At 37.1% G+C, this 23,437-nt stretch overlaps 3 protein-coding genes across 4 annotated transcripts; 2 read left to right on the top strand and 1 right to left on the bottom strand.

Annotated features, from left to right (window-relative positions):
• Window positions 1-57: 57 nt before the first annotated feature.
• ptpn11a (protein tyrosine phosphatase non-receptor type 11a) lies at window positions 58-12,477 on the bottom strand. Its single transcript, XM_065263641.2, has 16 exons — window positions 12,234-12,477; window positions 8,339-8,461; window positions 8,033-8,227; window positions 7,744-7,936; window positions 5,937-6,056; window positions 5,749-5,862; window positions 5,537-5,633; window positions 5,372-5,451; window positions 4,961-5,116; window positions 4,751-4,882; window positions 4,520-4,674; window positions 4,365-4,432; window positions 4,099-4,250; window positions 3,205-3,317; window positions 853-954; window positions 58-750 (listed from the first exon to the last, which is right to left on the bottom strand). Exons 1-15 carry the CDS (start codon window positions 12,245-12,247, stop codon window positions 885-887), a joined length of 1,782 nt encoding a protein of 593 aa, XP_065119713.1. The 5' UTR covers window positions 12,248-12,477; the 3' UTR covers window positions 58-750; window positions 853-884.
• An 874-nt stretch (window positions 12,478-13,351) lies between these two features.
• On the top strand, window positions 13,352-17,445 carry tmed2 (transmembrane p24 trafficking protein 2). Of its 2 annotated transcripts, XM_065263688.2 has the most exons (5): window positions 13,352-13,671; window positions 14,433-14,625; window positions 15,112-15,132; window positions 15,572-15,679; window positions 16,493-17,445. In XM_065263688.2, the coding sequence occupies exons 1-5, from the start codon at window positions 13,492-13,494 to the stop codon at window positions 16,615-16,617; spliced, it is 627 nt and encodes a 208-aa protein (XP_065119760.1). In that variant the 5' UTR covers window positions 13,352-13,491; the 3' UTR covers window positions 16,618-17,445. The 2 variants fall into 2 exon arrangements, with proteins under 2 accessions (XP_065119760.1, XP_065119768.1); XM_065263696.2 differs by lacking the exon at window positions 15,112-15,132 and having other exon boundaries at window positions 13,354-13,671.
• Window positions 17,446-18,374: 929 nt separating this feature from the next.
• Window positions 18,375-23,437, top strand: ddx55 (DEAD (Asp-Glu-Ala-Asp) box polypeptide 55). Its single transcript, XM_065263700.2, has 14 exons — window positions 18,375-18,584; window positions 18,690-18,740; window positions 18,828-18,914; window positions 19,392-19,483; window positions 19,572-19,634; window positions 19,721-19,870; window positions 19,955-20,144; window positions 20,229-20,311; window positions 20,392-20,523; window positions 20,610-20,702; window positions 21,308-21,422; window positions 22,294-22,462; window positions 22,555-22,844; window positions 23,000-23,437. Exons 1-14 carry the CDS (start codon window positions 18,477-18,479, stop codon window positions 23,177-23,179), a joined length of 1,803 nt encoding a protein of 600 aa, XP_065119772.1. The 5' UTR covers window positions 18,375-18,476; the 3' UTR covers window positions 23,180-23,437.

Genomic DNA, 23,437 nt, shown 5'->3' with positions numbered 1-23,437 from the left:
GTGAGTATTTATATATAAATAATTATTATACACAGTACACACACAATCACACATATATGATTTATAAAAACTTTTATTCTGTAAACGATTAGTTGCGATTAATCGGTTTGCAGCCCTTGTACGGACCCAACTCTGCTGAAGTTCTTAAGGATGCTAGGCTTAAACCAAAGGCAAAAAATGTGAAATCAGACATGATGAAACTTCTACAATGACACAATAGGACATATGAAGCCAATAACTTGATATTAAAAAGTAAGTCTGCTTCAATTAAGTACAACAATAATCGGTATTCCAGAGAATCACATTTTCCTGATTATTTTATCCAGATTATTTGAGTAAAAGCTGACATGATTTTCTCTTCGAATAATCATTCACAGCTGAAAAGCGCTTCAATTAAAAAACCAGACTAACAAAGGGACGACTTTAGAGACGAACGAGAGAGTGAAGGTTTATCCACACGTGCTAAATGTAGCCTGAATCATCTGAGAGATCTCCACACCCGACAGAAGAGGATTTTGCAGGGCTTGTTCTGGGTTTATTCAGTATAAGGCTTTTAAATGGTCACAGTGGTTTCTCATGTGGGGTTAAAAGGCTACGTAGCTGGATGAAGAAATGAAATTCCCTCCATCCGCATGTCTCTGAGCTTGTGTGGACCATCTTTGGATTTTTTTGTCTTTTTTAAAATCTTTTTATGTTGTCTCTCTGTATATGGTCACATCTCCGGCCTTCAAGAGCAACAAAAAACACTTCCTGACAAAAAAAGAAAGAAAGAAAGAAACCATTGAGTGTTAGATGACTTGAAACACCCGAATCGACTGTAATGGGTTGTTAATGTGAAGACAGAGGTCAGACCTGTGTTTTGGACATCAATGGAGTCCCAAATCTCATCTGTGACTCTTCTGCTGTTGCATTAGACCCACATTCTCATAAACCCGCGAGCTGTCATCTCTCATACTGTATGACACAAACAAAAACAACATGAACAATGTGCTCACGGGCATGCATAAATCATTATTTACTATGAGAGAGAAAGATGAAATATGAAGGAAATGTTGTGTACGCTGTTATGTTGAGAGGAAAACAAAGACAAACTCATTTTGTTGGAATAAAATACAATATTGCTGCCATGTATTTTAGATGTTCATTCATCAATAATTAAATATATCTTATAGGGATGCACCCAGGGTCCAAAATTAACACCCGCCAAGCGCCAAATGCGGGTAGATTTTCTGTTTGGCGACTAAATTCAAAAGGCTATCCGCCACACTGGCGGGTGATTTTCATACCAAAATAGTAATGCAATATAATGTGTTTGCCAGTAACTAATCTGGGGATGAGGTGAGCTAGCCACAGAACGTCTCTATGCTCCAAGACTCAGAAACAACTCATTTGTCAAACAGAAAATGAAATTAATGTATATGGTGACAAAAAAAGGCGGTTTATTATTCTGGCCGGTAAAAATATGCTTTGGATGCACCGAATGTTTGGCAGCCAAAATCTTTGTTTTAGCTCAAAATATCATTTGGTAATAAAGTTTATTTTCACTTTATTTGTTTATGTCTCTTTCCAGAAGCACCGTTTTGGAATTTGCCCTCCGTCTGTGTGTGCACACACGCTTAAAGGGACACTCCACTTTTTTTGAAAAAATATGCTAATTTTCCAGCTCCCCTAGAGTTAAACATTTGATTTTTACCGTTTTGTAATCCATTCAGCTGATCTCCGAATCTGGCGCCAGCACTTTTAGCATAGCTTAGCATAATCCATTGAATCTGATTAGACCATTAGCATCACGCTAAAAAATAACCAAAGAGTTTCTATATTTTTTCTGTTTAAAACTTGTAGTTGTACTTCTTTAGTTACATCGTGTACTTAGACCGACGGAAAATTAAAAGTTGTGATTTTCTAGGCAGATATGGCTATGAACTATACTCTCATTCTGGTGTAATAATCAAGGACTTTGCTGATGTGACATGGCTGCAGCAGGCGTAGTGATATTACACACTGCCTGAAAATAGTCCCCATGGTATCTTTCAAAAGCATTTTTAAATAGGAAAAATATGGAAACTCTTTGGTTATTTTTTAGCGTGATGCTAATGGTCTAATCAGGTTCAATGGATTGTGCTAAGTTAAGCTAAAAGTGCTAGCGCCAGACCCGGAGATCAGCTGAATGGATTACAAAACGATAAAAATCAAATGTTTAACTTTAGGGGAGCTGGAGCATATTTTCAACAAAAGTGTAGTGTCCCTTTAAGTGCACTCAAAAATGCATACATGGAGAAACGCGTTTCAAAAAGCAAGCTAACAAATTCTTTCGGTTCTTGACAGGACACATACAAACAAAATGATATCGAAATACCACAGTGTTCTTTTTTCTAATTGAAACATTTGTTTATGTCTTAAGTGTCTATATATAGATTAGAGACAGAAACCTCAATAAACCTACTTAAGTCTGTATCATTAATGTTAATCAAACAACCCAAGACAAAGCTCTAAATAATAATAATATTTGATTTATACAATAAAGACAGTGTTATTATTCATTTGATTCAATTTCTGTAACTAATGCTAACTTTAAACCTTACTTAATGTGCAACTTTGTTCTTTTTTATAAATGTTTGTAATTTCTTTCTATATTCTTAACAGATTTTTCTCACCCCTTTTACGTTGTTTTGATCTCAAAAACAGCAATGTGATCTGAAACGTGAGTTTTGTGATCCGTCACACCCCTAACACTAAGGCATGACTATAATTTATGCTGTAGGACAAAACGGTCAAGTAGGAAAACAAAACCCCATTAGGTATCCGACCTGATCCGATGAGTACACATATGTACATGGATCATTTTAAGAAAAAAAAAAAAAAAAAAAAATAATATATATATATATATATATATATATATATATATATATATATATATATATATATATATATATATATATATATATATATATATATATATATATATAACATAAGTAATATATAAATATAAAAATGTAAATACACACACACTTGTAAATATTTCTTAAGTGTGTGTATTTATATACATAATTATTATACACTAGTACACACATATATGATTTAAAACAAAAAAAACTTTTATTCTGTAAACGATTAATTGCGATAAATCATTTTACAGCCCAAGTATGGACCAGTCTCAGCTTGAAGATCTCTCCTCTATAGATGATGACTATTAAGGGCACTTACTCGACACAGGTTGGTGTTGGTGTGCAGGGTGGCAGTGGGCTCTGATCTCCTCCAGACAGATCAGACAGCGAGTATTTGATGTTGGTATATTCACGTCCTTTAATTTTACTTTTCTAAAAGACAAACATGAGCCTCCTTGAGTACTAACAGAAACTAATTCATGTGGCAATACTGCAAAGTGTGTAAAAATGCCATAGCCTGTGCATCATTTGTGGATCAATGATGTGACGTTAATTATTTTGTGTCCGTATGGATAAATTAAATGTAAAAAGGTTAAAATTTCACAATAAATTTGCACACATTTTGTTTTTTGAGGAACATTTTGAAAGAATATTTGGGGGTTAATTGCAAAAATGTCAATGTGGTGTAACCGGTCTGTGTCAATTGGTGTAACTAGTATTTTTTTTTTATTAAAATATAAATATAGTCATAAACAATGTGGAATAAAAATAACTATATCTATAATAAACTATATCTAGTTTAGTTATAATATGTTAATATGTAATATGTTTTTTACATACATTTTTACACCATTTGTCAAAAAATATTTAGAAAACAATTTAAAATCAGCATATTTCAGGACAAATATTACAAAACTCATTAAAATTTACATTTAGATATAACTAATAAAATTATATTTTAAAATGACTTTATTTTATTTTTATGACTACGCTTACATGCCATAAAGGTGTATAAAATATTTAATATTTCTCATTCTTCGGCACAATTGTCAGTTACACCATTTGACATTTTCAGGTCCATGGTGCAAATGTAATTTTTTATTGCATAAAATTAACATAAATGTGCATTGAAATAAACCTGATGCATGCTTTTAAAACAAGTTTTTTTTTTTTTACATTTAACGTAACTGCGTAACTTAACATGCATACGCACCTGCTCCTCCTCTATGCGACGCTGTAGAGTCTCAATATAATGTTGTACGGCCATGTAGATAAAGCGATACTGCGCCTCCGTCTGAACCATTCCCGAACGCTGAGATCGCACCATCTGTATCGTCTTTGGGACGTCGATATCACAGTCCACACCTGCAGATCACACACACACACACACACATGACTCAGTCCCAATTTAGTTGTGTTGAAAAGTTGTACTGCCTAAAAACCCAACATCTGGGCCTGATACACCGCAGAAGAGCTTACCCTTTTCTCTGATGATGTCTATTAAGATGTCAATCACAATAAACGTTCCTGTTCGTCCAATCCCAGCACTGCAGAAACAGATACACAAGTGTTACGACATGCATCTTGATATTACAGGGGATTCATTAAAGTGTTTCTGAATGTGTTCTCATAACCTGCAGTGCACCACGATGGGTCCAGCCCCTGTAATGCCCTCCTGCTTTAACTTGACCTCTTCCAGAAAGTCCAGGACACCGCCGGGGTCTCCGGGCACCCCATGATCGGGCCAGGCGCGGAAATGATACTGCCACACTGTACGCTCAGTGTTACCCTGTGACATCAGTACAAAGTAAAATTATAGACAGACTCTTGTGTAAGTGATGCAAGCGTTTCAACGTTAACCTCACCTGTCCAACTTTTGACAGCTTAAGCTCTCGAAGGATGTAATCGTGCGCCTGCGTTTCCTTAACGTTGCGTACACGCATGGCTCCATACTCTTTCAGTGCCGTCGCATCCGGCCAATACTTCACACATTTACTCTGTCGACAAAGAAGAATGGAGTTTTAAGACTGGAGTATTTTAGTCAAAGGAAGGGGCTTGTTGGGAAGCGCCTTCACCTTTCCACGTTCCACTTCCTTCGTTGTCATGACGATGACGCGCGTGTTCTCCTGGAACACCATCCTCCAGAAGTCACTGATGGTGTTCTGCAGGCAGCCCTGGGTGGCGATGTAGCTCCTCTTTAATTTATTGTTGCCCTTGTTTTCAAGCTCAGGCTGGAAGACCAGAAAAAATCTGATTTTGTTGCGATCACAAGCAGTTTAAATAACAGTTTCTAAAAAGCTGCAACACTTTGGGAGTTTATGCAAAATTGTTTCCATTGGCCGCATTTTCAATTCGCTATTTCTGTTAGCACAATTTAAAGGGAAATGGAAACACAGCTAGTGTCTCCTTATCTTACCCCAGTTCACAACAGTAAGCTTTAAATAATCATTTGCTTGGTCGGGTTGGATTTTTTAGCATTTAATTACCTCGATGATGTTGGCATTGATGTAGTCGGATCCCGGCTCATTAGCATCACCATCAATCAGCATGACTCGTGTATGGTCGACTGAGGATCAGACACACAAATGTGTTAGTCACATGATCAGCTCACAGGTCTATGGGCTGTTATAAGAAGATAAAGAGTCACTCACAGGGAAGAATGTTTTTATATCGGTTCTTGTTCTTATTCTCCGGCCGCTGACCTTCCTTGCGACTGTACAGCAGTTTGCACTCTTGCTGCTGAAGCGTCTGAGGATGCAGGTATAAAGCATTGCCGAATAAACTAAAGCATTCATCACATTAACATACCAGTGAATTTATTGGCTCGTGGGAACTACACTAGTAGGTGCTGATTGGCTCTCACCTCAAACTCCTCCCAGAAGCCCTGTTTGACTTTATCAGTGGCCTCCGCCAGCTTGCTGAGCTCTCGTACCCGACTCTCGATCTCTGCTGCGTTGATGCGGGTCGTGTTCAGAGGCTGCAAGAGACAAAAACATGTAAACACATCACAGTCGTACACATTTCGTTAACAAATCAATAAGGTAAACGCACCTGTTTGAGCTGCAGGACGGTACCTAGAGTTTCAACCATGGGATTCTTCTTGTAGTGTTCCACCAGATCTGTGAGGGAGTCGAATTTCTCTCCACCACCGACATCGTATTTCAGATCATGCTGAAAAACAACAGGCAAGTTTAAATAAAGTTCACAAACTTCAAAATAAATGATTTCTAAAAGGCTCTCAAACAGAGACATTCATCTTCACATCTCTCAACAATGTTAAAGTTTAACTTCTCTATAAGCAGTCAATTACTGCTTAGGATGCACCGATACTATTTTTTTGTGTTGATACCAATCGTTCATTATTTAGAATGACATCTACCGATACTGGCAGGTGTAAAGAATTAGGGCCGATTCACACCGGATGCGTGGCGTGTCTTTCACATGGCAGCTGCGTGGCGTTTTCTATGCTCTTGCTTACCAGAAGCATTTCTGACGCGGCGCTGCTGCTGCAAGCCTATTCTGTATACATGTATGTTTCTTATTGATAAACTGACCTGACGCTTCCAAGACGCTTGCGTGTGGCGTGAAAAATAGGCGTCGGTCCTATTCCTAGCCTCATGCGTTTTCTGAGACGTGCGTGTCATGCGTTTTCTGAGACGCTCACGCCACGCATCCGGTGTGAATCTGCCCTTATGCTTAATAAGTGTTATGTTTCAGATAAGTGTAGATAATCTTTACATTCAGTTAATGTTAATTGTAGAGTGATTATGTATTCATTTTATTTAAAGAAAAATATTTAAAATATACATTTTGGGGTGGTTTCCCAGACAGGGATTAAACTAGTCCTAGACTAAAATAAATGAATGAGCTGTCCAAACTATATACAGATTTTGCACTGACATATCTTAAGTTATATTTCCTAATTAATCTAAGGCCTAGTCCTGGTTTAAGCTAATCCCTGTCCGGGAAACCACCCCTTTAAGTAGCCTAAATAAAAAAAACGAATGTGTTTTTGCGCAAAATGCTGCCACATGGATTGACATTGCTTTATGGTAATGAGCTATGATGCGTTTCGGCGGCAACCAATCGCAAGGCGGAAACCTCAGAGGATTCCAGAGAATGCATTTGAGCATCAGAGCGTTTTTTGACGCTCTCGATGGCGGCGTGCACGCCCATCGGCTGAAAAAACTACATGCATGCTTAATCTTCACGCCTGCAACACTTGGGCCAAATACAGGAAAACGTAATGTAAGCAGTCAAGTGCAAAGACAGCAAGTGTGGTTATTTGGACACAGCCAATGTTTCCCCCTGTGCTAAAAATCCTTTCAGAAGGGATAAAGTCCAGAATAAGATCCTCTTTTTGGTACGAAAACGACGTCAGGGTTCTTGTCGGACGTACCTGCACATTGCTCTGCCTCACCCATTCTCTTTAGTTTCTGTTTCTTTCTGTCTAACTTCTCGGCGAAAGCATCCGCTGTACCACATGAGCAGATCAGGTCAGGTGTGCAATAAAAAATGTGACATCAAGATGCCATCGCGGCCGCTGTGATTGCATGTTTTCAAGAGAACTGACGAGACTGCATCCCTCCTTCTTGAAAATATAAACAATCTTTTAACGATTTAATCGTGCAGCTCTATAGTGCAGAGCTTATAAACTCCAATTCTGTTGTCATTGTCACCGATTCAAAATAATCACATTTTCTGCCCCTTTTGATCGCCAGGATATAATCTGCCCTGATCCTCAGCTGTTTTTATACAATCTGCTGATATCCAATAGTGGGATATATCGCTTTTATCTCCTGATACCAATTATAGGCCGATATAGAATCAAAACAATCATTTTTCTTCCGAACTTTACCTGGCAGCGGATCATGACATGTGTGACTTTGGGTTTGCCGTCACTGGTGTCTGTCTTGTCATCGCCGGTCCGTACCGACAGCACAAAATCTCCAGGGTGGCTCTGACTCTCTCTCACCAGAAAACTTCCATTCTTTCCCTTCTCCGTCAGGAGCTTCTCCGCCTCGCGGCCTGACAGGTGACCATGAAACCACCTTCAAAGAAAACAATGTAAAGGATATGAGACATCACTAAAACAGCACCCCTTCTGGTGTGAAAGCATGGAGAGAACAGATGATGTTTGCGGTCACCTCTCTGAGGTGGGATCGGCACAGTTGAGTGGATATTTTAGTTCAATGACATCTCCGTTTTTCTCTTTCAGCTGTCCGTGATGCTCCATGTAGTACTGCACCAGCTCAGCCAGCGTGGCAAACTTCTCTCCGCCGTACAGGTCATAATAATCTCCCGTGTTCTGAATCTTAATGTGAGTGACGGCACCATTTCGCCTAGGAAAAAATGATTCAGACCAATTTTAAGCCCTAACCCCAAATTCAAAACATCTGCATAATGATTCTGAAATAAATGTTTCTGTGCAAAATCCTGGCATTGTTTGTTACCTGACAGACAGCGTAAAGTCTCCTGGATTGCTTTTACTGGGCCGGGCCAGAAAACTTCCATCAACACCTCGAGTAAGTAAAAGATTCTCTGCCTCGACTCCGGTGATGTTGGGGTGAAACCACCTGTGAACAAAACCACAGACCCACAGACCATCACCACAGGCAAGAGTCATCTTGGACAATAACATTGCGATAACCACTATGAAATCATCCATAGTGGTTGTAGTTAAGTGTCTGGGCGGAATTTAACTTCCGGTTTCTGTTTGTTTACTGGTCTGACTAGCGGTTTAACTGAACTCTGGAACAAATACCTCATCGAAAATAACAAATGTTTTGGTTTCCTAAAGACGGCGATTATGGATCAGCGCTATATGATGTAGGTTTGGCAGCCGATCTGTAGTTAACATTGTTAACATTATATAATACAAATTTTACACCGTAACGTTTGCTCAAAGTTAGCTATAGTTTTTGGTAGGATTTACATATTCGAATCAGAATTGTCGAATCTTTCCATAATCAACCGATAGTCGAATTATCTATGTTTGTGTACATGGGTTGGGAGGGGGCCAGACCAGGTACAAATTGGTAACTTTTATTTTCTTTCACAAGCAGCACACAGAAACAACTTTCTGATAAAGTGACCGAAACTGTCTTTCAAGTAATAAACGAAGACAAAACTGACGATGCATTATATATATTTTTTAAGGTAAAATGTAAGGCAACATTTGTTTAATTATTCCTCATAACATTTTAAAGCCACGATCTACAGAACATCACACAAAAATACATTTTGATAAATAAACCTAAAAAAAATAACAAAGGTGATCCTGCCTTGGAAACTCCGGCTACAATTAAGTGTTTTTATTTAATTTGGAGATAGCGCGTGAAAGCAGTCATTACCAAAAAAACCCGACAAATGAGAAATGACAAATAATTTGTGATTGTTACTGCAAATGATAAAAACTAATCTTTAGATACAATTCATTAAACGTTAATTTATAACAAGAAAAACCCTGAAATTAATGATTTTATAGACACTACGCGTTATTATTTAGCACAGAAATCCCTGCTTGCTTGCTTTGACTTTGATCATCTCTGTATTCACTTTAAAGACCGGATAATATTATTTATTTCAGGTATCTCTTTGCTATCATTTGAAAGTGAACACCAACCGACCATAGTATTAAATCACAAGAAAGACATTCGTGTCAGGCAGAAATAGGTTCAGTGCAGATACTAGTTTCCATTTCATCACCGAAATAAAAAAACAGCTAACCGGTTTTTTAGTTTAACTTTTGACAAGATAACCACTTTTAAAAACTTATACTCGTCGAAAAACATCAGTTTTTTAATGTTTAGTTTGATGAACTCCTAAATATGAGACGCAGAGCACCTAGCCCGTTCGGCTAAATTACATGCGCAAGCATGGCCAGCACGCAATAGCGCAACATCGATACAACGAAAAGCTATCCAAAATTTACAGACTTAAATTAGATCAGAATTTACGTTTATAATAAAAGCAAATTTTTAAATAAAATTAGGTCAGAACAAAGTGCAGAACAAATATGCAAAATGCCTGAAGTGCACGGAAACAAAATACAAGCCATGCTAAATAGTTAAATCAGATAACCCAAAGTGATTTATAAATAAAATAAAATAAAGAAATTATTAAAAGAACGAAAGGCATAATATAATTTGCCAGCTTTGTCTTTTAAATGTAGAAACAAAGAGGCAATGGTTTATTAACATAGAAACCTCCTATGGACGTGAAGCTCGGTCACAGGGGTTGTTGGATTTATTAACGCATTTTAAAAATATTTATTGAAAGCTGCTACTTCACATATTATTTGCATAATATATCATAATATGCAGTATATTAATATATTGTGAAAAAGCTGTTATATGTGAAATCAGATAATGTGTGCACCCATATACGGCCAAAATTGAATGATCCTCATTTCATAACACATCTGCGACGATTCGACTGTGAGATTGGTAGTCGAATCAGGCTTCTCCTATCGATGCATCGAATCTTCGACTATTCAGGGTCACCCCTAGTTTTTGGTATGCTTTAGCTATGATTTTAAGGTAATCTTCTTGTCGTTTATTTTGCTTGTTATCAGAAATAAACTACTCCTAAAAGTCACTGTTGTGATTCTTTGTGAAGTTTAACGAAAGTTACGTTTGTTCCACGAAAGCCGTTTGTTTATGTTGCTACTGCTGAAACCAGCTATAAAATAACTTACACATATCAATAAACTACTACAGTTATTCAATATTTAGATACTGTAGATGGCCGCATATATTTAATTTCAGGGCCTCATGGCACTTTAAATCAACAGCAATACTGAAAGTGTGAATACCGCAAATATGCATATAAAAATTATTTACAATAACTAAATTAATAAAGTAAATAACTTTCCTTCAAAAAGTTGCACAGTCAAAGTTTTAAAGGGGACAAATCATGAAAATCTGACTTTTTTCATGTTTAAGTGCTATAATTGAGTCCTCAGTGCTTCTATCTACCTAGAAAATGTGATAAAGATCAACATAGTAATTTAGTTTTGGTAAACCATTCTCTGCAAGTATGTAAAAAAATTGCGCATTCAAATTTAGCTCCCCTTGTGGTGTCAGTAGGGGATCTTAATATAATAATACCGCCCCTTAATCTGCACTATCCAACCACGGCACTGCCATTAAGTGCATTAAAATCTATTTAAATAATTTCTATAAAAGTTTTTTTCTTTCTTGGAAAATAAAACATTACTTTCTCTGTCTCACCAGACTCTCTGCTATCTCTATTGACCTAAAGGGGACATTTCACAAGACTTTTAAAAGATGTCAAATAAATCTTTGGTGTCCCCAGAGTACGTATGTGAAGTTTTAGCTCAAAATATCATATAAATCATTTATTATAGCATGTTAAAATTGCCACTTTGTAGGTGTGAGCAACCATGTGTGATTTTTGGGTGTGTCCTTTTAAATGCAAATGAGTTGATCTCTGCACTTAATGGAAGTGGCGTGGTTGGATAGTGCAGATTAAGGGGCGGTATTATCACCTTCTGACATCACAAAGGGAGTCAAATTTCAATGACCTATTTTTTCACATGTTGCAGAGAATGGTTTACCATAACTAAGTTACTGGGTTGATCTTTCTCACATTTTCTAGGTTGATAGAAGCACTGGGGAGTGACCCAATTATAGCACTTAAACATGGAAAAAGTCAGATTTTTATGATATGTCTTCTTTAACTTGTTATCAAGGTTTCACAGTAGAAAGCTCTTTTCTCCATTTTGTTTTCTATGGTTTTGATATTTCAAACCCAAACCTATTTTGTTCAAAGCTTTGTTGTTAAAGTGTCTTGTTTTTTTTGTTTTTTTTTTAAAAAGCCACTTTCTTTGATATTTAGCATCTAATGCATTAATACACAGGAATATTTCATGAAACTTAAATATTCTGATACTTTTTGGGCTCACTGTATAATGCAACGAGCAGTTTTCACTGACTGCTGATTCATTTTATTTCGATGAACACACACACACAGTTTCATGTTTCCCCTGATCATCTCGGATTGTGGTCAAATCTGCTAAAAATAATATGACCTGTCAACAACCCCCATTGGATATGAAAGATTATCATGATGCAGGTTTATGGTAATAAAACTGCTCATTAAATCTAATTCCTCATTTCATAGACTTTCAGACTCAAACATGTTCAATCTCGTCCTTTAATCATTTGTTAACTGCTTTACATGTAACTCAATGTCAGACTTCAGACATCTTCACGAATACATGTATTAGAGTAATCACCAAAACAAGAGGCGAGTCAGTAATGAGAAATAAGTTAAGAGAAGAGAGAAAGGGGAATATGCGGTTTGTTTTTGCTAAATTCTCACCTCCGGGATGTCATCGCTCGCGCGCCCTGCTGGCTGTTTTTCACTAGCTTTCAAAGTAAAACTCCGTTTAAATCGACAGTCGCTTGTTCAGTCCGTCATAAAACAGCGTGTCCCGCTCGGTTCGGGATCGTACGGACGGACATGAGGCAATAAAATCACCGGAATGAGGGATGGTGAATGCTAGGCCGCGGCGGCGGAGAGACTTTTCTCGAGTCGATTGGAAAAACGTCACAAAACCTGCGACACACGTCATGACGCGCCGTACGTACGCGCCCTCTAGCGGTGACGAAAACAGCACCACCCTGTCAACATTAAACACTTTAAATATTTTATTTTTACTATTAGTTATTTATTTTCCCTTCTTTAATTCCATTTTTTCCTCATTATTTATATTATTTAAATCATTTCTTTGTATTCTCTTATTTGAACTGTAACTGTTTATGGTGCAATGTGTCTGCCTTTGACAATTAGTAGTTTATTTTTTTCTATTCCAGGCCTGTTTTTGTATGTACATTTGATATTCCAATTTCTAAAGTAGGCTTTCATTATTTTTCAAGACCTTGAGAAGTTTATAAAGTTCCAAAGCAAAAAAAACGAATATTTTCGGTATTAAATATTTTTTAAATATCATTTTATGTAGTTATACTTTCTTTTAACTTTTTATGTATTTACAGTTTTTAAGAATTTTTTGTTATGGTATTGTGGAAACTTGAGACTTGTATAATTCCTTTTGAACTGCTTTTGTTAAAACTTGAATGTGGAAGCTGGAAAACGTTTATTCAAGTTCATGGACAAAAATGTAACAAAATTATATTTTGCTTTACCATGGCTTTAAGACACGTACAATAAAAAATAACGTGGTATTACTATTCATCCTAAAAGTTTATGGAAATACAGTTTAATACTTTTCATACGATTATACATGAATCATAATTTTTCCTCATAACATGTTTATGTAATAGTGTATGTATTATTTATTAAGTGTGTGTAATAATTATTGAAAAATATATATATAAATGCAACTTTAGGCACTGCTGTCACTGTTTGACGTGTCATCTCTTTGTTTTTACAATCGCGTTTTGCGCTTACGTTCTCTTTTTGTCCCATCAGGCGACCCGTTCAAAGCTTGACGTGGCATCGTCAGCGAAGCAGCAGGTCGAGCTCGTCAGTCTCCGCCTTTATCTGCTCATGATTCGGTCCAGCGCGGCTTAAACTCTCTTTTATGGGTTATTTTCTTCATTGATAAGCCGCACCAGACATGTTTACGTTCTCGGAGCTCGTGCTGCTGCTCTGCGCGCTTTCCTACACCGCGTCCGGTTATTTTGTGAGCATTGACGCGCACGCGGATGAATGTTTCTATGAGCGCGTGAACTCGGGCACCAAGATGGGCCTGATGTTTGAGGTCGCGGAGGGAGGGTTCCTGGACATCGACGTGGAGGTGAACATTAATATACATAAATAAATTCCTTAATGTGCTAATAATAATACAGGATGGGCAGTAATCTCGCTCTCTGGGGATTTGCAGGAGTGTCTGTCTGTCTGTCGCTCTCTTGAGATGAGTGATCAGACCGGAAGTGGACAGCTGTCTAAGAGTCAATGTTAATACTCCCGAGTATACATTAAAATAGTTAAATTACCAATTAATAAATCTATTTATTTGTTATAGTGAAATTCTCTGTGGCTGGTTCGGTGCTTATACTAGATGCTTGATCAAACCAGAAACAGCTGTGACAGTATCTTTGTGACTGATTTTTAGATTTGTATTGGGCTTTTAGATTGAAATATTTAAAGATGCACTTTAAACTCTATAAACCTTGTAAATTTAGCAAGGTTAATGTTGTTTGAACTGGTTTAGTTTGTTTATTTTACTCCTCACACCAGATGCTTGTTCCTTCTGGGTGCTCATTGTTCTAGCTGCTCATTGTTCTTTATTGACTCATAATTGACGATTCACTTTTTTGCATTAGGTCTAATGCTGTATCTTACGTTACAATTCTTTCAGTGCTTCAATGACCATAACTTGTTTTTTAAAACAAAAAAGACATGATGTGCAATGACCCCATATAACCCAAAGATAATTTAATGTTCAATTCTTCAGTGCTTGCTGCTGGCTGCACAGTGGATAACACCTGCCATTATGAAGCACCTGTTGTTTACCTGTTCAAGATCTGTTTTAAAATGTTACTGTGTCTTTAACAGATAACAGGACCAGATGGAAAGCAGATTTATAAAGGAGATCGTGAGTCCAGTGGCAAATACTCTGTGGCTGCCCATATGGACGGAACTTACAAGTTCTGCTTCAGCAACAAGATGTCAACAATGACCCCTAAAATTGTGATGTTCACTATTGATATTGGTGAAGCACCCAAGGGACAAGACATGGAAACAGAGGGTGAGCCAATAAACTCATACAGGGGCTGGGGTCTCTATTCTGTCACATGATAATATCAAAATTGACTATTTATTTTCTAAATGCACTTTCCTGATTATTGTACACAATTCTCATCAGTAAATGTCATCTAAATGTAAAGACTTTCTCGGAATCTTCAATAACACTTCAGGTTTTGTCATCAATCCCTTTTATTTTTGAACTTCTCCAACCACCTGACTATGCTTTGGTATTGAAAATTCACTTCTCGCAGTCACTTCAAGATGAATAAAATCAAGTCCAACTTTGCTTTTCTTTATTGAATATCTAGTTGCAAAATACACCGCTTTATGCAAGTTATATCCATAAGCACTTTGTCTGATTTATCGTTTTTTTTTTAAATGAAAATACTTTAAGCAAACAAATCAGTCGTTTTACAGTAAAAGTGTTTGGCATTGTTGATAAAATGCTTTTTCGCCTTTATAATGGCTTTCTCCCTCCCTGACCCAGGTGGTGGTGACAGCTGGGATGGTAGGCATAGACTATAAAAGACTCATTTAACATCTGAAGAACATAAAGCTTAAATGCTAACGTTTGGTTTGCACATGTGTGTGTGTATAGAGACAGTGTAACTGATAGCGTATTTCACTTACTGATGTGTTTATTACAGATGTGCTGCCGATGGCATGTGGGTGAAGTAATAAGAACTAATGTAAACGGGTGCAGGTGTCGTTTGTATAGGTGTAAAAATAGCCTGAAACATTTGGTCTGTATAATGACTTGTTTTAATGGCATTTTCATATTTGCAACAAAATCTAAACCTCTTGCATGTAGATTTGACGTGTTTGCTGTCAAACAATATGTGGTTACAAACTCACAGGTTTGTTGTATGTTTCTGTTGTTGATCATTTTATGGTGATGTGCATGTTGCCATTGCAAACAAAGCTTATGTGTGATTTTGTGTTTCCAGCTCATCAGAATAAACTAGAGGAGATGATCAATGAACTGGCCGTTGCAATGACGGCGGTCAAACACGAGCAGGAATATATGGAGGTCCGAGAGAGAATACACCGCGCAAGTAAGAGACTCTGAACGTGTGAACGGCCAGCTGTCATAGTAGATAATACTACTTACACAGTGTGAACGTTAATATGTTGTTAGGGCTGTTTATGGCAACCGGTTTGGTAATACGATTACGATTTGATTTTTAATAATAAAGTTGTTGATTAGTAATAATCAATATTTTATAAAATATATTATACATGAACATTTACGTGAATAGATCCACACAATTGTTTAATTACTTTTGAGTAATAAACATTTGTAACAAGAAATCATAAATATCTGCCTACAATGCACACAAGGTGCATGAAATTAACAATGCACACATTACTGAAAAAAACTATTAAAATTGGTGTCTGGATATACGAAAATAGGTGTTCAAGATCACAACATCTTTGGAAAGAGAGGGAAGTCCTCTGATGTAAAGCATGTACATTAAAGGCGGGGTGCATGATTTTTGAGAAACGCTTTGGAAAAGGGTGTGGGGCGGGTCTATCAAAAGAAGGTCCAGATTCTATTGGCGTAGGGGGCGTGTTTGTTTAGGTGATTTCAAATATCAACATTGGCTTTCAGAGATCGTGCACCCTGCCTTTAAGAACCGATTTAGGGATTTCCTGAAATTGTTGTCGATATTGTTTCCTTAAATTGAAGATCAATTAAAATCTTTACCCAGCCCTATGTGCTGTATATTATTTTCTATACATTTTTAGCTAAAGCTTTTCCATGCATACATAAATAATGTAAAGCTTAGATGTGTAAATATCCTCTGCTGCTCTTTATGTGTAGATCTTGGTTAAATTTACATTGTCTGTCTCTCTCTCTCTTTCAGTCAATGACAACACAAACAGCAGGGTGGTGCTTTGGTCGTTTTTTGAAGCTTTGGTGCTGGTGGCCATGACCCTCGGACAGATTTACTATCTGAAGAGATTCTTTGAAGTACGGAGAGTCGTTTAAAATCCTGTCCGTGTTCCAGTATATAACCACATCTGTGATTTCCAGTTTCAAGAATTGGACGTCCAATTGGGCAGAGATCGAAAGAACCTGGTCGTTCTCTAGTCCACCAGTCTGTATTTTTGTTTTATTTGCCCCAGTTGTAGATCTCTTAAATGTTTGTTTTGGTGAAAGGTGCAATTTCGGTTGTCATTATAAAATCATTGCTTTTGATTTAACCCAGCTTTTGTCAATTTATTTTGGACAGGCCTGTTTTTTTCTCCAGTACTGTTACAAGAGCACATTAGTATGAGAGATGATGTGGTGTTGCCCCAATGAAAGAATGTGCAAAATAATAGAAGATTTTATTTACTGCATGATTTAAACCATAACATGAGCAAATGGTAAGTCGGCGGTCACTGATGTAAAGCGAAATGTCACTGCAAGCACATTTTTATAAGTTATTCACTGTTCATTATTCATATACAGCTTGTTACCCCATACCCTTCATGGCACATACGTGTACCCGATGCGAACAGCAGTAAAAATGACTGCCTAGCTACTTTTTGCTGATTTTCTGGTGTGTTTTTAAATATTTAGGTGGGATAGTTCTGGCCCGATTTTTCCTCTTTATCTTCAGTCTCTTCACACAGAGAGTACGTTATGTAGTTTTGTACAATTTCTTTTTTTTTTTTTTTTGTCTAAACCAACTATTTAGAAAACAGTCAAGACAATGCAAAATGTTTGGCTGAGACTACTGGTAAAACTGAGGATAAGACTGTAAACTTCTGAAATTCAGTGAGTGTGTCAAATATGGAATTGGTTTAATAAACATGAAACAAATTCTTAAAATGTGTCTTTTCTCATATTTGTAGACCTAGCTTAATATATGCATCAAGTAAGGAGTAATTGACAACAGGCCGTGGAATTATATAAAAAATAATGCACACCCAAGGGTGTAATTTGCGTTGTGTTGTTACGCTGCATGTGTGCATTATTTTCAATTATACCACGGGGTTGTTGAATGCTTTATTCTGATTTGTTTAGAAATGCTCCACGGGTATGCATTATTTTTCAATAACTGCACACCTGACTGACATTGCTCTGGTGTTATTTTAAGACATATGACAGGTTAGGTGTGAGTTTTACAGAAAAATAATCAACACCTGTGGAACCCTGCTCAACCAATCAGAATAAAGCATTCAACAGGCCCGTGGTATAATATAATAATATATGCATTAATTATAGTTATGCACTTTTTTTATTTCACCATTATGTTTATCATTGTATGTGTGTAATAATATTTTAATAATTTCTTAAGAAACTGGAAAATCTATTCTCATATCATAATGCAAATGTGTTGTTTATGTGTTGATTTAAATACAAAAATCTGAAGTATCACTCTTTTTATTGAATTTAAGTGGTGGCGGGTTGTAGGTTATAAATAAAGCATTGGAGTTAATAGATTTAAACATAAAACATAAACATAAACATAAATTTTCTAACATGATACCTAGAGATCTGCAGTATGGTTTCTCAATCCGAAGGCTGCAGCTTCCGGAGGTCGCATTTTTAGGATGCACACGTCCATCTTTTTTCAGAATATTACCTATTGTAAAGTTGACTTTTATTCTTAGTTAATCGTAAATTGTTGTAATGTGCTTATTACCTGCGAATTTAATGCTCAGTTAACTTTAATAAACCAGGCTTGATGATGTATGCAGCCTGCATGCTACCTCTCGGCTCTCACGGAAGTTATCCGGAACGTTTGTCACTTCCGTGTGTTTCCGCTCGGAGCGAGTTACACGTGACACGTATTCAACCCATGTGAAGTACATGTAGGCAGTAACTTAATGGATTAGACTCCTGTAAAATTTTACATTATGGAAAATATCACCGATGGAAAATGGGACAGTTTGCCCGTGAAACTTCATGACGATATATTACAGACTCTTAAAGAGCTGAAGTTTACAAACATGACTCCGGTCCAGGTACTTAAAGCTACATCTTTAGCATTCAGTTCTCTGTACGCACGTTTCTAAAGAAAATTTAGTGTCTGATTATAGAAGTTTGCTAACTAATTGTCTTAATTTCAGTCTGCCTGCATCCCTTTGTTTATGAGCAATAAAGATGTTGCTGCTGAAGCGGTGAGTACAATGTGATTGTTTATAAAACGTGACAGTTGTCTGTCAGGGAGTACGTCATTAAATATAAATGTGTTCATGTCATTTCAGATTACTGGGAGTGGAAAGACTCTTGCTTTTGTGATTCCTGTTTTAGAAATTCTCTTAAAGCGAGAAGAGAAGTTAAGAAAAATGCAGGTCAGTGTGAAATAACTGAAGATATGAAGTGTAGTGCAGTGCTTAATACTCAAGGCTTATAACAAAAAGATTGCTGGTTCAAACCTGGCAAAGCATGATCCATGAGTCCTCATCATTGTTTTTAATTAAGACATTTACATCAGAGGGACTAAAGTATACATAAATGTGACATAGTCAGATCAGGTCCACATATCAAATATTTAAAGTAACCAAAGTAACTAACAGTGCATTACAAGGTATACTTTTATATCAGTATGTAATAATGTGCATTTAAGCAGATAATGTGCATTTTATATAATACATCTATAAACGATTGCTAATTCAATATGGATCAGACAGTCATTAAATGCACTTTGTGACATTAAGACAAATTTACTTACTTTTACCCAAAGCGTTAGCAAAATGCCAAGTTACTACTCAGATCTTTGCACATCCTTATTGAAGTTCATTTTCAAATATGTAATAATGTGTGTTTAGGTCGGTGCTTTGATTATAACACCAACCCGTGAGCTGGCCCTGCAGATCACCGAAGTGATCGGAAGATTTCTGGAAAAATTTCCTCAATTTAGGTGGGTAGAGAAGAACAAGGTGATAAGGTGTTTGTCTGTTGAACTACCTTACAATTGAAATCTAATAAAATGTGTTTGACTTTTGCAGACAGATTCTCTTAATCGGTGGCAGTAACCCTATCGAAGATGTTGAGAAGTTTAAAACTCATGGGTGAGTATTATTCATCATTTATGCCAGGTCGCTGTTATTAAAGCTTAAAATATATATGCAAATACAACTATTTGTTTTCTCCACAGAGGCAATATCGTAGTTGCGACCCCTGGCCGTCTGGAGGATATGTTCAGAAGAAAGGCAGATGGACTTGATCTGGCCACTGCTGTGAAGTCTCTGGATGTGTTAGTCCTGGATGAGGCGGACAGATTGTTGGACATGGGCTTTGAAATGAGGTATTGATCTTGTTCGGCAACTTTCAATTGATGTTTTTTGTATATTCACCTCCCCTAATACAACGCCTTTCTTTACCTGTTAAGTCTAAACGCTATTTTAGGGTATTTGCCCAAGCAGCGGCGCACAGGACTTTTCTCTGCCACACAGACGCAGGAGCTGGAGAAGTTAGTGAGGGCCGGTCTGAGAAACCCTGTTCGTATTACAGTGAAAGAGAAAGGTGTGGCAGCCTCAAGTGTGCAGAAAACCCCAGCGAGACTCAGCAATTATTACACCGTAAGTCATTTACAACAAGCCGTAAAAATCAGGGACAATATACAAATCTTTTTTCTATATTAACATTGTTTTTGTCATGTAAAGGTTTGTCGAGCAGAGGACAAGTTCAACACTCTGGTGGCGTTTCTCAGACAGCATAAACACGAGAAACAGCTTGTGTTTTTCAGGTTTGTCGAATGATCTGTCATGCAGAAATTTCCAAATAATTTCCATTAACCCTGTTATAATCACCCACGTGTGTCTGCAGCACCTGTGCATGTGTGGAGTATTTCGGTAAAGCCCTGGAAATCTTAATCAAGGGCGTCACTGTCCACTGCATCCACGGCAAGATGAAGGAGAAACGAAACAAGATCTTCGCAGATTTTCGCGAGCTGAAGAGGTAAAGATCTTTGTATCTTTCTTGCAGACAGAGAGAGAGAAAGTATGAATCAATGAATCACATACAATGCATTTTTTTCCATGCAGCGGGATTCTCGTGTGCACTGATGTCATGGCGAGAGGCATCGACATCCCAGAAGTCAACTGGGTTCTGCAGTATGACCCGCCAAGCAGTGCAAGGTAACGAGGACATACAATGCCGAACAAACCTTTAAAGCTGCTTTTCCACTGTACACAACATTCGGTCACAACTGTCGGAGTTCGCCCCCTAGTGGCAGTCGGCATTAAATTTTAGTTTAATCGTAAATCCGTGCCAACATGGAAGAGAAGCTCATTCCAGCGCAAGAGCCTTTAAAGAATATTCACTGTAGTGAAATAAATAAATGAATACAAAATTAAAAGGCTATCCATATATGACAAATAATATTGTGTAAATAATAGATTAATAATTTATTACTTATCAGTGTTCTTGATAAAGTTAAACAAAAAAGCATTAATAATTTTCACCTCACACACAGTTTTTTTTTTTATTGGAATAAACTGAAATTCATCACTTACAGTAGGCGTATCACATGCGATTTAGTTGCACAAGTTAAAATTTTTTAATGGATCCAACACTTAAAACGGATCCGAAAATTACGCATCCACAGATAGTTGACACCTCACACAGACCCTTCGTGACTCTCCATAGGGAATGAATGACTTCCGGTTTATCAGCCGTCGTGTACAGTCATTGAGATCATTGCTGAAAATACTGTGTTGGGTAATATTTATCTCTCCTCTAGTTCTTTTGTGCATCGGTGTGGACGTACCGCTCGAATCGGAAACTATGGCAGTGCGCTTGTCTTCCTGCTGCCAATGGAAGAGTCGTATGTTAGTTTCCTCTCCATTAATCAGAAGGTCAGTCAGAATTTGTTTTTGTGCTACTTAAAGGCGGGGTGCATGATCTCTGAAAGCCAATGTTGACATATGAAATTAAATATACAAACACACCCCTACCCCAATAATAATCTGGGCCTTCTTTTGAAAGACCCGCATGTCGGTTAGTAGACATGCCCCTTACTGCTGATTGGCTACAAGTGTGTTTTGGTAGTCGGCCTGACTCCCTTTTCCAAAGTGTTTTTCAAAAATCTTGCACCCCGCCTTTAAGATAACCGGTCGCATGAGTTAAAGGGATTTATAAACCCAAAAATGAAAATTCTGTCATTTACTTACTCTCATGTTGTCATAAACTTGTGTAAATGTCTTTGTTCTGATCACTACAAATTCACTTCCATAAAAAATGTCCTACTATGTAAGTCAATGGTGCCCCAGATCTGTTTTGTAAAAAAAACATTCTTCCAAATATATTCCTTTGTGTTCATCACAACAAAGAAATTCATACAGGTTTGTAACAACATTAAGAGATGAGTAAATGATGACACAAGTTTTGAGTGAACTGTTCCTTTAAGATGTGCATTTAGCAGACGTTTTTATCCAAACTGTCTTTCAGTGCATTCAATCTATACGTTTATATCAAACCCACAAACTTTTGCAATGCTAACACAATACTCAACCAAATGTTTTGATTGTTTTCACAGTAACCGAAAGTTATGTACAGTATTTGGTAACTTCTATGTTAACATGGTTGATTGAGAAATCATATCTAATATTTTTCTCTCCAAAAAAACATAAGATTTGTACTTGGTGCACATGTAACCTCTTCTTTAAAAATGTAATAACATGACCGGTCTGTGAAGGTGGTAACCTCTTATTTCATGTGTTCCCACAGTGCCCTTTGCAGAAGTTTCCACCGGTGAAAGATGTGGTAGATGTTTTACCCAAAGTGAAGGAGATGGCTTTAGGGGATCGAGCAATGTTTGAAAAAGGGATGAAAGCTTTTGTCTCGTGTGTCCAAGCGTATGCCAAACATGAGTGCAGTCTTATATTTCGCATTAAAGGTAAGCGACCGATAGCTTTGTGCTCAATCTCTTTAAAATATCGTCTCTTGACTTACATACATAATTCACAAAGTGATGTAAACCCTGTACAGATCTGGATTTTGCTGCTTTGGCTCGTGGCTTCGCTCTCCTCCGACTGCCCAAAATGCCTGAGCTGAGAGGAAAGACCTTTCCTGACTTCACAGAGATCAAGGATACAGACGCAATCCGATTTAAAGATAAAAACAGAGAGAAACAGAGGCAGGTGATGTTAGCGCAGCAAAAAGACAAAGAAACTGAAAAATCGTCGAGAAGACACTTTGTTAAAAACAAAGCCTGGTCCAAACAAAAGACCAGAAAGGACAGAAAGAAGAAGGTGGCTGCCAAAAGAAAACTGAATGAGGTACTGATACCTTCAATGTGCTTTTATTTTTTTATTTACATATCCTTTAATCCTAATCTTGAATAGTAGTATACTGCCCTTCACCTAATTTAAAGCATTTTATTAAAATTATTAAATCTAAATGTTAAACATTCCAGTTTTCTGTGTTTTTCCAGGGGTCAGATGTTGATGATGAGGACATCAATGAGCTCCTAAATGATACACGTTTGCTAAAGAAGCTGAAGAAGGGTAAGATCAGTCAAGAAGACTTTGACAAACACATGGACGCAGCAGGAACCTCAAAACACGGACGAGCGGCTACGTCTCATGACGGTTCTGATGGAGACGGAGAATAAGCTCTGATTGGCTGTTGCATTGAAACTCTTTTAAAAAATTGAGAAGACGCATAGCCATATGTGTCGTGTCACAAATTAGAAGACATGCTGTATCAGCAGTGTCAATATCACAAACATTTTATGTATATTGTACAATAAGTATGTATTTTTTTTTTACAAATATGTGATTTGTATTAATGATACTGACTGCTAAAATATCACTGCCCAACACAAACAGTAAAATAAAGGTTTCTAAATATGTGAAAATATGAGTGTTTT

The sequence above is a fragment of the Paramisgurnus dabryanus genome, chromosome 10 (assembly GCF_030506205.2).
Source record: "Paramisgurnus dabryanus chromosome 10, PD_genome_1.1, whole genome shotgun sequence".
Classification (NCBI taxonomy): domain Eukaryota; kingdom Metazoa; phylum Chordata; class Actinopteri; order Cypriniformes; family Cobitidae; genus Paramisgurnus; species Paramisgurnus dabryanus.
Note: the sequence above shows the minus strand (reverse complement) of the source record. Positions and strands in the feature narration are given on the sequence as shown.

Bases quoted from the DNA above. Each gene is read 5' to 3' on its own strand.
- ddx55 (XM_065263700.2), top strand. From the start codon at position 18,477: ATGGAAAATATCACCGATGGAAAATGGGACAGTTTGCCCGTGAAACTT. The intron at 19,635-19,720 runs GTGAGTATTATT...TTTTCTCCACAG, and splicing joins GAGAAGTTTAAAACTCATGG to AGGCAATATCGTAGTTGCGA. The intron at 22,845-22,999 runs GTACTGATACCT...GTGTTTTTCCAG, and splicing joins CCAAAAGAAAACTGAATGAG to GGGTCAGATGTTGATGATGA.
- ptpn11a (XM_065263641.2), bottom strand. The intron at 5,634-5,748 runs GTGAGAGCCAAT...CTGCATCCTCAG, and splicing joins GCTTCTGGGAGGAGTTTGAG to ACGCTTCAGCAGCAAGAGTG. The intron at 4,251-4,364 runs GTAAGCTCTTCT...TGTGATCTGCAG, and splicing joins AGACATCATCAGAGAAAAGG to GTGTGGACTGTGATATCGAC.
- tmed2 (XM_065263688.2), top strand. From the start codon at position 13,492: ATGTTTACGTTCTCGGAGCTCGTGCTGCTGCTCTGCGCGCTTTCCTAC. The intron at 13,672-14,432 runs GTGAACATTAAT...TGTCTTTAACAG, and splicing joins TCCTGGACATCGACGTGGAG to ATAACAGGACCAGATGGAAA. The intron at 15,133-15,571 runs GTAGGCATAGAC...TTGTGTTTCCAG, and splicing joins TGGTGGTGACAGCTGGGATG to CTCATCAGAATAAACTAGAG.